This window comes from Perognathus longimembris, chromosome 5 (genome assembly GCF_023159225.1).
Source record: "Perognathus longimembris pacificus isolate PPM17 chromosome 5, ASM2315922v1, whole genome shotgun sequence".
Lineage (NCBI taxonomy): Eukaryota > Metazoa > Chordata > Mammalia > Rodentia > Heteromyidae > Perognathus > Perognathus longimembris.
The window spans coordinates 6,421,603-6,435,708 of NC_063165.1; the positions used below are offsets into that span (position 1 = coordinate 6,421,603).

Genomic DNA, 14,106 nt, shown 5'->3' on the forward strand with positions numbered 1-14,106 from the left:
AGCACAAAGAGGCTCAGGGACAGCGCCCAAGTACTGAGTTCAAGCCCCAGGACTGGCACAAAGAAAACTTAAAAAAAAAAAAAAAGAAACATTAAATTTGAAAAAGTGAGGAACTCGAGCCCAAGGTCAATTTGCTTTGAAAATTTAACTGCAAAACATATGCCCTAAATATCATATCGTATGATGTTGGTGCTTACCAAAAGTGTAAGTGCACACACACTGGAAACCTGTGTGTGTAAAAGGTTATGGTATGCAAGGATACAGGGTGAGCTGATATAAAAGGCCACATGCCCCGTGGTGGTATCTGTGGATCACACTATCAACATTATTTTGCAAAAGATGGTCAGTTGGGAGAAATACATAGAACACTCTTTTTGAAGTCGAGCTCACTCAATGAGAAACAAGAAGGAAGGGCAGCCAGCTTTACTTCATTCTTTTTGCAACGTCTGAATACGCGTGCTCAATCTCCTGGTCGGCTGGGCAGGTGTTTGTGAACTCATCTCGAGCGTAAGCATTGTGCAAGTATCTCCAGACGCCAGTCATTTCAGAAGGAAATTCGAAGTCTCTGTACTTCTTGGCCACAATCTGAAAGCAAAAAAGGAAAGTATCAGTAGAAGGGAAAGTCCACCATCTGTGATCAAATCAGACCGTCCATTCTGCTGAGGCGCACGCCCCACCTCCCGAGGTGGTAACACACCACGTGGGCTGCCCGTGGTGGTATTCTGACTTGCATCTGGGCATCTTGAGGACAAGAAGGCTGACCACAGTTCTGGATTCAGGGCAGCCGCTCCACATGGTCCTGCCCAAGGCCACAGACCCTCTTTGGGATAGTCTGAATTCAGTAGCATTCTCCTTGTGTTGGTTGCAATTATCTTTTCATGTATTCTGTCACTGTGGGGTTGCTGTTGTTGTTGTATACTAAAGATTCGTGATGGGTCATGGCTTAAATTGTGCCAAGATCACCATAAAGAACCTATTCTTGTGTGTGTGTGTGTGTGTGTGTGTGTGCGCACGCTGTACTAGGGCTTGAACACAGGACCTGAGTATATTCTCTTAGCTTTTTATTGTCCTATAACTGAAGCCACCGTTCCCCTGTTGGCTTTTGGGTGACTAAGTGGAGAAAAGAGTCACACAGACTTTCCTGCCTGAGCTGGCTTGGAACCAAGCTCCTCAGATCTCAGCCTCCTGAGTAGCTAGGATTATAGGCCTGCGCCAGCACCCGGCTTAAGCTGCCCATTCTTTACTCATCTTGCTGCAATCCCAAGTCTTGTCCATGTTATTCCAGCAAGCGCCCATCATTCTGCTCCTGAGCGGAATCCTTGATTGTGGGCCTGCCGTGTGCAGAGAGGTCCAAGATAGGAGCAGAAAAGCATATTCCTCGTCGTCACGGAAACCATGCATGCAGAGAAAAGGCTAATCCAGACTCGTGAGAAATGCAGCATGTAAGGTGTCTCCTCAGGCTGGAGAGGTGAATTCATCACAAGGGCCAGTGTGTAACATTGACGACTGTATCCATTTGCTACAGCTGCTATCACAAAATGCCACTCACCGGGTAGTTTAGAACAAGAAAATGTAGTTACTCGCAGTCCTGGAAGCCAGAAGTCCAAAGTCAAGACTTCAGTAGGGTCCTGCCCTCACAGAAGGCTCTAGGAAAGGACCACTCCTGGGCTTGTCACCCAGCTCTTGTCATTCTTTCAGCAATGGATGGATAACTCCAGTTTCACATGGCACTCTCCCTGCATGCGTGTCTCTGTCTCAAATTCCCTCTTGTTTGCAGGGAGCCCTGTAGAAGCCTAAAGGTCGGGCCAACTCCAATCTGACTTTAGCTTAACTAAAAGCATCTACAAAGATCCACTTGCTAGATGAGCTGTATTCCGAGGCCTTGGTGGGCTGAACATCACCATATGAATCAGGGCTGGGAGAATCCAACAATCCAACAGGAAACGCAAGCCAGGGCCGTTCTGCCTTGTTCTCTCCAATCTCACTGCTTCTTCAGTGGCTAAGCGGAGTCATCATGGAATTCACCACAAATTAGAACTTCAGTGCTGGGGCTGGGAAGATGGCCTAGTGGCAAGAGAGCTTGCCTCCTATACATGAAGCCCGGGGTTCGATTCCCCAGCACCACAGATATAGAAAATGGCCAGAAGGGGCGCTGTGGCTCAAGTGGCAGAGTGCTAGCCTTGAGCAAAAAGAAGCCAGCCAAGGACAGTGCTCAGGCCCTGAGTTCAAGGCCCAGGACTGGCAAAAAAAAGAACTTCAGTGCTTATTTCTTTGTAATTGGAGATCAGCAGCCATCAAATGACTTTCAGAAAGCCTCGAAAATGGTTTAGCATCTCTAACTTCAATTCAAATGTATCAATGGGCTTGTTGAGAATTCCATTTTCCTTTGCTTGCTTCCATTCCTCTTCAGAGTAAATCTGAAAAGTCTATCCCTTTTTTTTTTTTTTTTTTTTGCCAGTCCTGGGGCATTGGACTCAGGGCCTGAGCACTGTCCCTGGCTTCTTTTTGCTCAAGGCTAGCACTCTGCCACTTGAGCCACAGTGCCACTTCTGGCCGTTTTCTGTATATGTGGTGCTGAGGACTCAAACCCAGGGCTTCACGTATACGAGGCGAACACTCTTACCTCTAGGCCATATTCCCAGCCCAAAGTCTATCCTTTTTATGAATAGAATCTTGCTTTAATTTTTTTTTCTGAATGTAACACTTTTGTGCCTTTTTAAGTATAGGCATGCATTCATGCGTGGGTAACTTTCTGATAACTTAGAAAAATTTAGTTTACCTGTTCCAATGGTTTCCTGTAACACACTAAATTACAGGAATTCCCTTTGGGAGTGTGGCTCAAGTGGTAAAGTGCTTTGAGTTCAACCCCCTAATGCTATTAATAAATAAATAAATAGAATTCTTGATACAGCAACTCCGACTTCTCATGACAACAAATGAGGAAATCAGTTTGTCTATCCATCTTAACGTTTCTTCTCTCTCATCTCCCTTCCACGGACTAGAGCAGCATTCAGCTTTATTACATCGTGACTCTATTTTGTCCCTACCCCCATTGACGGAGCTTCCTACTTGTTTAGACTTAAAGATGGTCTTTGCTTATCACCTGTCTTTTTTTTATCAATGCATCTTCTCTGTTCCTAGCATTTGGTGGGGCGTGGGGAGGGGCAAGCTGGTGAAAGGGTTTGAACTCAGGGCCCCGTGTTGGTCCAGCTTTGCTTGCTTGGTAGGTGATCTAACATTTGAGCCACGCTTCCAGTTCAGCTTTTTTTGTTGTTGTTGTTTTTTCACCGAAGCACTTTCTATTGGAGGCAAACAGAAGCGCGGCTGAAAGACTTGCAGTCCAAGCAGTGAGGTCAAGTGTCAGTGGCACTATGATGGCTGTAGGTTTTGCATCTCTTTGGTCACAAGGGAGTGTTCACATTCTTTCCCCAGTGGGGCGGGAAAAAAAATAAAAAAGCAAAGGCTGGCAGACGCCTAGTATACGGACACTGCTCTTCAGATCCTACATCAAGCTAACTACTCCCCGGTCACCAAGGCACGGACCCTCCAGTTCCTGCTGTAGCTCATTAAAGCAGCCCTGTCCTCTTTGCTCAGCTCAAAGTCCAAAACCTTGCCGTTCTCAGCGATCCGTGCCCGGGTCACAGACTTGGGGATCACCACCGAATTCCTCGGCATGGGGAACCGGGTCAGCACCCGGGCTGTAGCTTTGTGGTGGTGCTTGGCTGCGATGGCCTTGATGTTGGGGTCCTCCAGAAGGGAAGGGCCCTCGAGCTTGGCCCAAGGTCTGCCCGGGGAACTCAGGGGACTGTAGGCAGTCACCCCAGTGCCTTTGGACTAGCAGTCCTGGACCAGCTTCTCTTGAGTCAGGTATGGGTGGCACTTGATCTGGTTAACTTGTGGCTTATGCTTCACGCCAGGTTTGTTCAAGTGCATCTCCACCTGGAGATGGTTGAAGTTGGAGATGTCAATCGCTTTGACTCGCCCCTCATCCACCAGCTGTTCCATAGTCACGAAGTCCGTGTCACTGGGAATCGCGTTGCCTGACGAATCCAGTGGGAAATCGTCATCCCCATGCTTGAAGCCTGTTGGCCAGGGAATCAAGTCGAGGTCCAGGTAGTCCAACTTCAGATCACCGAGTGTCTTCTGGCAAGCTCCCGTCACCGGGTTCCTGATGTGGACGGGGCACCGTCAGCTTGCTGACAATGGAAAGGCCCTGGAGCATCACCGCCTTCTGCTTAAGCTTCTTGGGGAGGGCGCCCCCCACCTCCTCCTCCTCCTCCTCATTCTGGTCCACATGGGCGCAGTCGATGTGGTGGCAGCCAACATCCCACGCTGCGCTCTCAGCCTCCGTCACTTGGCCTGGAGATGACTTCCAGGTGCCCAGGCCCACGAGGGGCATCTGGGTGCCAGTTGTGGAGCTGGACGTGGGTCACCACCCTGGCTGTCTCCCGAAGCCGACGCGGCCCAGTTCAGCTTTTTTGCAAATTAGTTTGGAAACTGAGTCTTGAGGACCTATCTACCCAGGCTGGCTTCCTAAGATCTCAGCCTCCTGCGTAGGTAGAATTACAGTTGGGAACTACCAAGTGCCTGTCTTGTTTCGAGATTCTCATTTTGATTATCATCTTATTATTTCATTATGGAGCAATTTTTGTAAAAAGCTTAAGAGTACTTATTTTTGTGAGACGGGGAGTCCAGGTGGAAATTATCATCTTCAGGGATGTCAAGTCCTTATAGTATATAGCACACAGCCTTTCCCTTAACTCTCCGTAGATGTTAAATCACTATTTTTAAATTTTTAATGGCAGGAAGATACCTGAAATCTGTCTGAATTTCTTCCCCCTGTAGGTAGCTTTACTATTTTGTTATTATTATCATCATCATTATCATTATTGCTATTATGATTCTTACTACCTAGCTATCTGCTCTGTGTAGACAAGATTTTTTTTCTTTTCCCTTATGATTTCTTTATTGTCATAAAATACTTCAAACACTAACTGTACCAGCTGAGCCACTTTAAAGCGTAACATTGGGTACGACTGAAACATTCACACGGTTGTGCGATCTCTCCCACTGTCTCCTCCTAGGACAGCCCCATCCCCACAGAGATGTCACCCCCAGCTTCCCTCCAGCTGCCCCCTGGCAATCATTCGCCCAAGTCTCCAGCCTCTGCTTCCACTGACAGCAGATTCATGCTCACTAACCGGGCCCCACAGGCTAAACCCAAAGCCTCCCTCCCTGGCCTGCAGACTCCAGTCTCCTCTCTACCAGCCACCATCTCTACAACAAGGTGTGAGTATGTCCCCCAAAGGCAAAGTGCTGGAAGTCTGGGCCTTACTGGGGCAACATAGGAGGCAGTGGGGCTTTGAAGATGTCTGACCTAGTAGGGGGCCATTGCAGTGGTACTCTCAGTAGAGCCTGAAGTAGGACTCATGAAACCCTGGTTAGTTCTTCCAATTGGGTTGTCATAAGCGGGCAAGAATGGCCCCATCCCTTCTCCAGCGTCATGTCTCTCCGTACCGTCATTCCCTCAGCAGTGTGCTGCTACCTTCCCCGAGGTGATCACCAAGGCTAAGGCGGTGCCCGCACCATGCCCGCAAGCCTCTAAGCCATGAGCCAAAGCAGCTCAACTCTCTTCTTGACAGAACACCTAGCCTCGGGTATTTCATGACAGCAGCGGAAAATGGATTGATAGGATGCCAACGTGTTCGTGAAAATCTCAAGGGAGGATGGGGGAGAATAATGGAAGGCATGATGTTGATCGAGACATGGCACTCATGAAACTGACATGTTGAATGGTAAACCCTTTGTCTAAGATAATGCAGAAAACAAGTACAGAGAGAGGGCGGTAGATCAGCCTGAACGCTCACACGCAACCACACACTCGGCACATGCTAGCTACTCTTCTCCAGAGATGTGTTAGAGTTAGGATCCCATTATATTAAGGTTAGGGTAAAGATTCGTGTGAGATTCTGGGTGCCTGTGGCTCACGCCTGCAGTAATCCTAGCTACTCGAGAAGCTGAAATTTTAGGATTGTGGTTCGAAGCCAGCCTGGGCAAGAAAGTCTGTCGTACTCTCATCTCCAATTAACTACTGATAAGCCAGAAGTAGCGCTGTGGATCAAGGGGTAGGGTGAGAGCCTGGAGAGTCAGGATCCTGAGTATCAAGCCCTAGTGTGTCACGCACACACACACACACAGTATTAGTGTAAGAATTGGGGGATTCTCCACTCTCACGCTCACAGATGAAACCTGAAGTCATCATGGCTGTAAAGAAAGGCTGGCCAATTTACAGTCTCGGCCTGCTAGGGGCTTGTTTCTTTTCTCTACTTAGCATCCACTAAAAAAAAAAAAAAAAAGGCCACCTCTCTTCTCTTCTGTTCCATTTCAACGCTGGAGGAGGGGCGATAAACTGTAACGATGGCGCATCTGCAGGGCCCTCCTTCAATTCCGCCTCCGTCGGAATCTCAGCTGAGAGGTGTTCTCTGCCTCCTGTCTGGCCCACTGCCTATGCTGGCCCTCAAACACGGGAGTTTGACTTGGGTGTTGAAGGATTTTTGTCATGTAACCATGTATCACAACCTCCCTGAGGATGCTAAAGTCTGTGAAAGAGACGGAGACACACGATTCAGCCCTGTGGCAGCTCACTCCGGTGCAGGGCCTTCTCCTTCAGGTTGGCGATGTCATTCTTTTGCAGTTTCCTAAAAGAGCATGCTAATACTCTCTCTTTATGTTGTTTCTACTGGGTTTCAGGAAGGGGCATTAATTATAAATCCCCTTACTCTCTCGTCTTTTACCATAATTCCCTCAGATTGAGTCTCATTTCCTCTCAGTATTACTCTGTCCTGGAAGGTCATTAAGCTGTTTGGGATCTTGAGTGCTAAATGGCTTTGAAATGTTTGCTTCTTGGTCTTCTACTGGAATTCTGGACTGCTTTATTTCACTCCGAAGTTTCTCCCTTCCACTGAAATGTGAAATAACTTCCCTCCTTCCCTCTGTGTGCTGACACTGGGGCTTGAACTCTGGGCCTCCTGCTGTCTCCTAACTTTTTCGCTCAAGTCTGGCATTCTACCACTTGAACCACACCTCCGCTTCTGGCTTTTTGTTGCTGGTTAACTGGAGAGAGGAGTGTCTGGGATTTGTTTGCCTGGGCTAGCTTTGAACCAGGATCCTCAGATCTCAGCTTCCCGAGAAGCCAGGATTATAAGAGTAAGCCATTACCACCCACCCTCGTATCCTTTTTATAAAGGGTGCTAAAGAAGTAGCCATTAATTCTGTATTGCTGGGATGTTTCTCGTATCCCTTTTTGTGATTAGGATATAAAGTATCCTCATCTCTCCCCCCAAAAACATTCAAATGATGAAGACTTGGTCCCCCAGCTGGTGGCACTGAGGTAACTAGATGAGGAGAGTGCTAATTCCATCATCAAATCAATCCATTGGTGACTCAGGAGCAGTTCAATGGGTTATTAGGATGGGAGACCTACAGAAGGGAGTCACTGAGCGTGACCGTCAAGGGTGAGTCTTGCCTCCGGATCTTTCCTCTTGCTTGCTCTGCTTCCTGGCTGCCAGGAAACAAACCATTTTCCTCTACCACACTCTTCCACCATGACGGTCTGTTTCCCCACAGGCTTGGCAGAAATGGAACCACCAACCATGGGCTGCAACCTCTGAAATCATGAGCCAAAAAAAAAACCCAAAAACCCTTCCTTCCCTCAAGTTGACTTCCACAAGTATTTTGTCACAGCAATGGAAAACTGACTCATACACTCAGTCTCCATGCCCTTTTGCAACAGTCCACACAAGTCGCAGCAAAGCCTAAAAAGCAGTCAATGAAATGGACTAAACTAAAACCCAGAGGCAGAAATATCCTGTTGGGTGGCTCATAGATTCAGGAGGGTTGGGGGTGCTGAGGTGCCTTCATTGGAATTAGAGTGTCAAAGCACTAGCCAAGCTGCTGAAAAGACATTCTGGCAAGGAATTAGCCACTTGAATTCCAAGTAGTTCTGCCTCAGGCATAATAGAACTCTCTTGATATGGCTAGAAAGAGCTAATGGTCCTTAGCTTATCCTACTATTGTGAGCACTGCATCCCTCCCAGCCTCAAGTGTGAAGTGTCCAAGCAGCCCAGAGCTCCTCCAGTCACCTTCCTGTAACCTCAGGCTGCGGGTGTCAGGCTGAGAGGCACAGCGGACAGCGGTCACGTTCACGCCACTCCAGAGGACCATCTGGAGCCCATCCTTCCATGACTCTGAAGCTTGGAACGTGGCTGCCTCAAACCGAAAGGGGCTTGTTTTTAATTCAAGAATTCCCATTTCAGGTTGCTTCAATGCCTGGCCCACGTACAAGTCCAAACAAAGTCAAACAAAGCCTCATTCATGCCTTCCGCGCAGATGTCAGCAGGAGAGACAAACCTTAATGATGTGAAGCTTGGGCAAGAGGTTGCAGTCAGCCAGGGTGAGCTCGTTCCCATCCAGAAACTTCCTTCCAGAAACAGTGACATCCTCGGTGCTCTGGGCATCGATTTCATCCGGCAGAGGGCTGTTCAAGTAATTATCCAGCTTCTTCAGGGCTCGTAACAGGTTCTTCTCATGAACTGAAACAAAGAGGTAAGGAACTGCTATGGTAGGCCATGTAGGTTCATGTCACTTCTTTTTTTCTTTTAGGTCTGAGATCGAGTATTGAAACCAGTCCCTGATGCTTCTGCTCATTGGCTAGCACTCTTCCCACCGAGCCACGCCGCCAACCCCTCACGCCACTTTTCTCTAGCTAGGAAGGAGAGAGCTAGAAATCCGTGCTTCCCGAGACATGGCCAGCCAACAATGGGTGGCATAAAGAAAGGACACGGCTGTGGACGTCTGAATAAGGACTCGCTCCCCCTCAGAGAATTACTGTGCTGTGTATACAACATTGCTGGCTCTAGAATGCTATGTATTCAAAACTATGCATGTCTGCTGCCTCAAGCCTGCGGTTGTAGCCACTCAGAAGGATGACATTTGATTTGTTCTGGTCGTGGGGTTTGAACTCTGGGCCTGGGTGCTGTTCCTGAGCTCTTCAGCTCAAGGCTAGCTCTCTTATCACTTGAGCTCCACACGGACAACATTTGAGAATCAAGCCTCAAAGACAGCCCAGGCAGGAAACTCCATGAGATGCCTATCAACAATTAACCACCAAAAATGTAGGCCGTGGAGCTGTTGCTCAAGTGGTAGAGCACCGGACTTGAGTGAAAAAGCGAAAGGATAGTACCCAGGCTCTGAGTTCAAGTTCCAATACTGACACAATTTTTAAAGCTATATTTTTCCATATTTCCAGACACCTACCATTACTCTCTCTAAAAATCGATTTCAGTTTCTAGGATCTTATTAAGCAGCCACAAGACACCATGTAGAGATGGAGAACAGGAGGAGCAGAGGTACTCACTGTCATTTGCATCCTTCTTGGTATTTTTAATAAATGCTGAGAATTTGGCAAATACATCATTTCCAGCAGAGTTGGATTCAGGGTGTTGGGTCACCAGTTTAGGGTACCTTGAAAAGTTCAAAATTGGAGGATTGCAGAAGAGTCATGTTGGAGTCACAGTAACTTAACAAAGGGGCGGGGGGGGAAATACCTTTCTCTGGGTGGCTATAAAATGGAGAGGCTCCCTTTGACTGTTTTCCTAATCTTTCCTCCATCCCCAAGGTTGGGCAGAGACACCGTATGGGAGAAACACCATGGGGCCAAAGATTGTTTCTTTCCTGACCATCACCACACCCGGGATAATCCTTGTTGATCTGAGTTCCCTAGCTCGTTGGATGGAGGGAATGGACTAGAAACTTCCTTCCGGCCCTGGACTCCATAACCCTGAACCCTAACATCAACTCCTTGCCTTCCCGTTAAAGCCCCTGAGAAATGGGGACACACACACACACACACACACACACACACACACACACACACCATGGACAGCTCCTCACCACCTGACATCCCACCCCCTCCACCAGATGTGGGTGTAATCACTAAATCCAGTCCCCCTGAACTAATCTGGCTTGGTGCCTGCAATGGCAGACCATGGGGTGATGAAGAGCCAGTGCCCCCATGGCCCCAGAAAAACCAAGCAACGCACAGACAAGAGCATTGCAATGGTCTGCCGGGGTAGAACGGCACTGCTTGAGTTGTCAGCACTGGTTTTCTCAGGCCTACCTGGGGGGAGCTAACTTCTCCTCTAAGAACTCTTCGATCTTATTCACGTCGGTCTTGACTTCACCATCAAAAGTCATAAACGGAGGGTTCGTTCCAGGAGCCAGATTCTGCAGGTCTGCGGGTTTCCTGGGGAGAAAGGAATTAGCAGTCGCTCAGGATCGGAGTCGACTCTCCAGGCCTAGCTGTATCCCCGCCCTGCCCCCGGCTTGGAAACGAAGAGAGCCTCAAGAAAATCGGCTCCCACGATGTTCCAGCGGTGGGCTTCAGATGGACTTCAGGGAGGCGTCAGCCCGAGGGTGAGCCCTGTGACTCTGAAGTCCATGCATTCGGCCCACATCCGGGCTGCACTTCGGGCTCTTGACATTGACACGCCTATCATGCCATGGGTCCTGAACTGAGCATGCACGTGTGTGTGTGTGTGTGTGTGTGTGTGTGTGTGTGTGAGCCATGCATGTGAGGAGCAAAGTGCAAGTTACTTGGAGGGCACGCACGCCCTTCTTACCTCTTCAGATCCACGGTTGTCACGTTAAATATAACACCTTTGAGCCAGAGGATCATGAAGAGACGCTGTGAGAACGGGCAGTTTCCGATACTCTCCCCATCATAGCCGGCCTGCAGGTGGAAACAAGACCCTCATCTGAGCCAGTCTCTCAATGAACTATCGGTGCCAGACACCGCGGTGCGCACGCGCAAAGCCAGTGGGAATGTTTATGAGCGGTCATAAAATCATAAATAGCCTCCTGAGATCGTGTAACTCAAGGTCTGTGCCAAGTTGTGGGTGGGTGACAGAGAGAAAGAGAGAAAGCACACACACATACACACACACACACACACACACACATTGCACAGTGCACACAACCTTTTCTCCCTTCCCTGTCACCCACCACTTCCTGCCAAGTTCACAGAAGGGGGAAAAAAAAAAAAAACCAGAACGTGCGAACTTCTCTCTTTCCCAAAGGCAAAAAAAGAGCCACCTCCTCTATCTTTCCGTCTTTGGATGGGAGAGAGGCAGCAAGCCCTCTATCCAAAATGATCGTGTTTAAAACACATTACCTGACAGGTGCACAGACAACCCATCTCACGCCATCTACAGGATGCGTGTTCTGGATTATATAAACTCAAGCATCCCTGGACACCAGAAATTGTACTCCCCTCCTCTGATTCATAGAGGAGAGACAAGGAAGACGTGTAGATTACTACACAGCTGGCCTCGATGCAAAAATCGTTGTTTCCTACCGTCCCCAATGTAGTCTGTGTCCTCCCATAACCCAAACGCAGGCATAGATGACAACCCACTGAACACGTTGATCTTTCTCTGGGTTTGTGGTAGAGGAGAAAGACAACTTGGGCACCGGTGGCTCACGCCTGTCATCCTAGCTACTCAGGAAGCCGAGATCTGAGGATCGTGGTTCAAAGCCAGCTCAGGCAGGAAAGTTTGTGGTACTCTTATCTCCCATGAATTAGCGAAAAGCCACAAGTGGCGTTGTGGTTAGAGTGCTAGCTTTGAGCCATAACGCAAAGGGGACAGCATTTGGGCCCTGAGTTCAATCCCCAGTCCTGGCAGGAAAAAAAAAGAAGAGGAGAAAGATGGGTGTTGGGGACATGACAGAACTTCCTGTGGGGCTTTGCAACCCCGAGTCAGAGGAGTGATGGAGCCAACACTAACAAAGGAAGTTCAGAAACTCCTCCTCTCAATCCACCTGTGCCATCTTACGAGCCGTTGGCATGGCGAGGGTGCTGATAGCTAATATCTTGTTGAAAGGCACAGAGATGGCCTGCACGTGCCCCTCCCATCCTGCCATGCCTGAGGTGAGTACGTCACCCAGAGGTTCCGAGCCAGAAGCCTCCTGCCCAGTGTAGTGGCGTTGAGAGGTGGCGTGGGCCCTTTAAGAGGTGGAGCCTAGTAGATGGTGTTAAGGAAGTGACTGGGGACATGGCCTTCGGAAGGATTAGTGTTGGTCTCTGGGAGTGAGTGCTCACAAGAGCAAGGGGTTATCAAAAGTACTCCTGACACGTGACTTGGTCTACATATAGAGCCACGCAGAACCACGGGTTCAATAGGCCTCATTTCTTTGTACACTACTCCGTCTCGGGTATCTTGTGGCAGCAACGGGACGTCGACTGATTGATACACACGCTACATGCAACACAGCCACACTAAGGTGACGTGAACACAGCCACATTCAAGCCCCCATAGTCCGCTTCTGTCGCCAAGAGCGAAGGAAGTTGAGAAGATCCGGAACGACAGAGGAATGCGAGGCAGAAAGTGAAGGAAAGGAAAAAACGAGACTCGAGAAAACTGAACGAAGAGTTGCCTGTAAGCGGCTCCGACTTCAGAGAGCTGAAGTCACCTGCAGAGGACAAAAGATCATTCACTAGGGGACGTTCCCACAGACTCAGAGGATAAATGACAGACCGCCATGTTTTAAGAGATTTGATCAACTCCTTCACAGAAAAGGAAATCCATTTTCTTTGTGTTGTACTGGAAATCAAACCCAGGACCTCACAAATGCGAGACCAGGGCTCTACTAGTGAGCTAAGTCCCTGCCCCAAAGGGAATCAAGTGGCCAATAGAAAGTTTTGCAACATCATTAGCCAGCAAGGCAAAAACACAAGAAGACACCACCACAGAGCCACCAGACTGGCCAACAGGTCTGACAGCACCGGGTGTGGCAAGAACCAGGCTGGCAAGAGCACAAATCCAGGCAACCTCTCTGGAAATCCAGCAGCTCTCTGCCAGAGCTAAGCATCCATTTACCCGACGATGCAGAAATCCCACTCCTGACAAAAATAAGTGCACTGGGGCACATTCAAGCAAAGCGTCTCCAGAGCTTTAGAATGCAAGTCCAAACCTGAAAACAACCCAGATACCATCACCCCAGAGTGTGCCGTGTTCACACCGTGAAACACTGCACCACAGTGAAAAAGAATCAGCTACAACTGAAGCAACCATGTGAATGCATCGCACACATGCACACACACACACACACGTACACACAAACGCACAATATTGAGAGACAGAGACAGACTCAAAGGAGTCCTGCATAACTCAGTGTAGGTGAAGTTCCAAGTCAGGAAAACTTCTGTGTGGACAGCAGTAAGAGGAACACCAGATGGAAGGGAAAGACCCCGAAAGGTCAGGAAGAGCCCTTTCTAGGTAGAAGGGATATTCTGTATAGGGAGATAGCTTCTTGGGTATATTCACTGACAAATTCTTAAGATTTGAGTATTTGATCGAATATAAATTTTATCTCAATGCAGAAGGAAAGAAAAAGCAACTTTTTTTTTTCAACACAGTTGGACTCAGAGAGGGATCTCATATGAAGCCCGGGAATTAGTAATTGTTTTAATTACAACTTCACCAATGTGATAACACACAGGTGGTCAGAGCAGGGTCTGGGAAGCACAGCCCTAGCTGAATGTCGAGCAACAGGGAGAGTGATGCACTAGTGCTACCCGTGTATGAGCCCGACCCGTGGGGAGACCCATGGGGGAATCTGTGGGGCACGAAGATTTACATGGCTTTCTAATTAATGAATAGCAGCATAAGCTATGGAGACAAAGAAAAAAGACACTAATAAAGCCAGAGCACTGAATTGAGAGTCTCCTAGGCACTGAGCCTTCTTCTACCCAGAATTCTCTCTGCCTCTGGCCGACAGCTATTTGTCCGTCCACCTATTGGTGCGGAGGGTCTGAGAACTCCCCAGGGCGGAGTTTATGAAGTTGTTTGGAAGCCTGAGGGAGGGAGGCATGCGTCCCAGCACTCTGCTGTAGATGAACCCCAAAGTGGCCCCCTGCTTCACCCAACTGAGGCCATTCCTGCCATGAGCACACACCGCATCCCTGCTGACCTTGAGCAAGGGCAAAGGCGGGGCTGGGCTGCTGGCATCCAGGTGCTGGCTGCCTGAAGATGTGGCCCATTCACCCAC

At 48.8% G+C, this 14,106-nt stretch overlaps 1 protein-coding gene and 1 pseudogene across 1 annotated transcript in view; both read right to left on the bottom strand.

Annotated features, from left to right (window-relative positions):
• Positions 1–2: 2 nt before the first annotated feature.
• Positions 3–14,106, bottom strand: part of Clic6 (chloride intracellular channel 6) — a 34,152-nt gene continuing 20,048 nt past the window's right edge. Inside the window, exons 2-6 of the mRNA XM_048346927.1 lie at positions 10,680–10,789; positions 10,178–10,303; positions 9,416–9,522; positions 8,410–8,591; positions 3–585 (exon numbers count right to left, since the gene is read on the bottom strand). Of these exons, the coding sequence (XP_048202884.1) occupies positions 424–585; positions 8,410–8,591; positions 9,416–9,522; positions 10,178–10,303; positions 10,680–10,789 (687 nt within the window). The 3' untranslated portion in view covers positions 3–423. The remainder of the gene's footprint in view (positions 586–8,409; positions 8,592–9,415; positions 9,523–10,177; positions 10,304–10,679; positions 10,790–14,106) is intronic.
• LOC125351545 lies at positions 3,517–8,310 on the bottom strand (annotated as a pseudogene).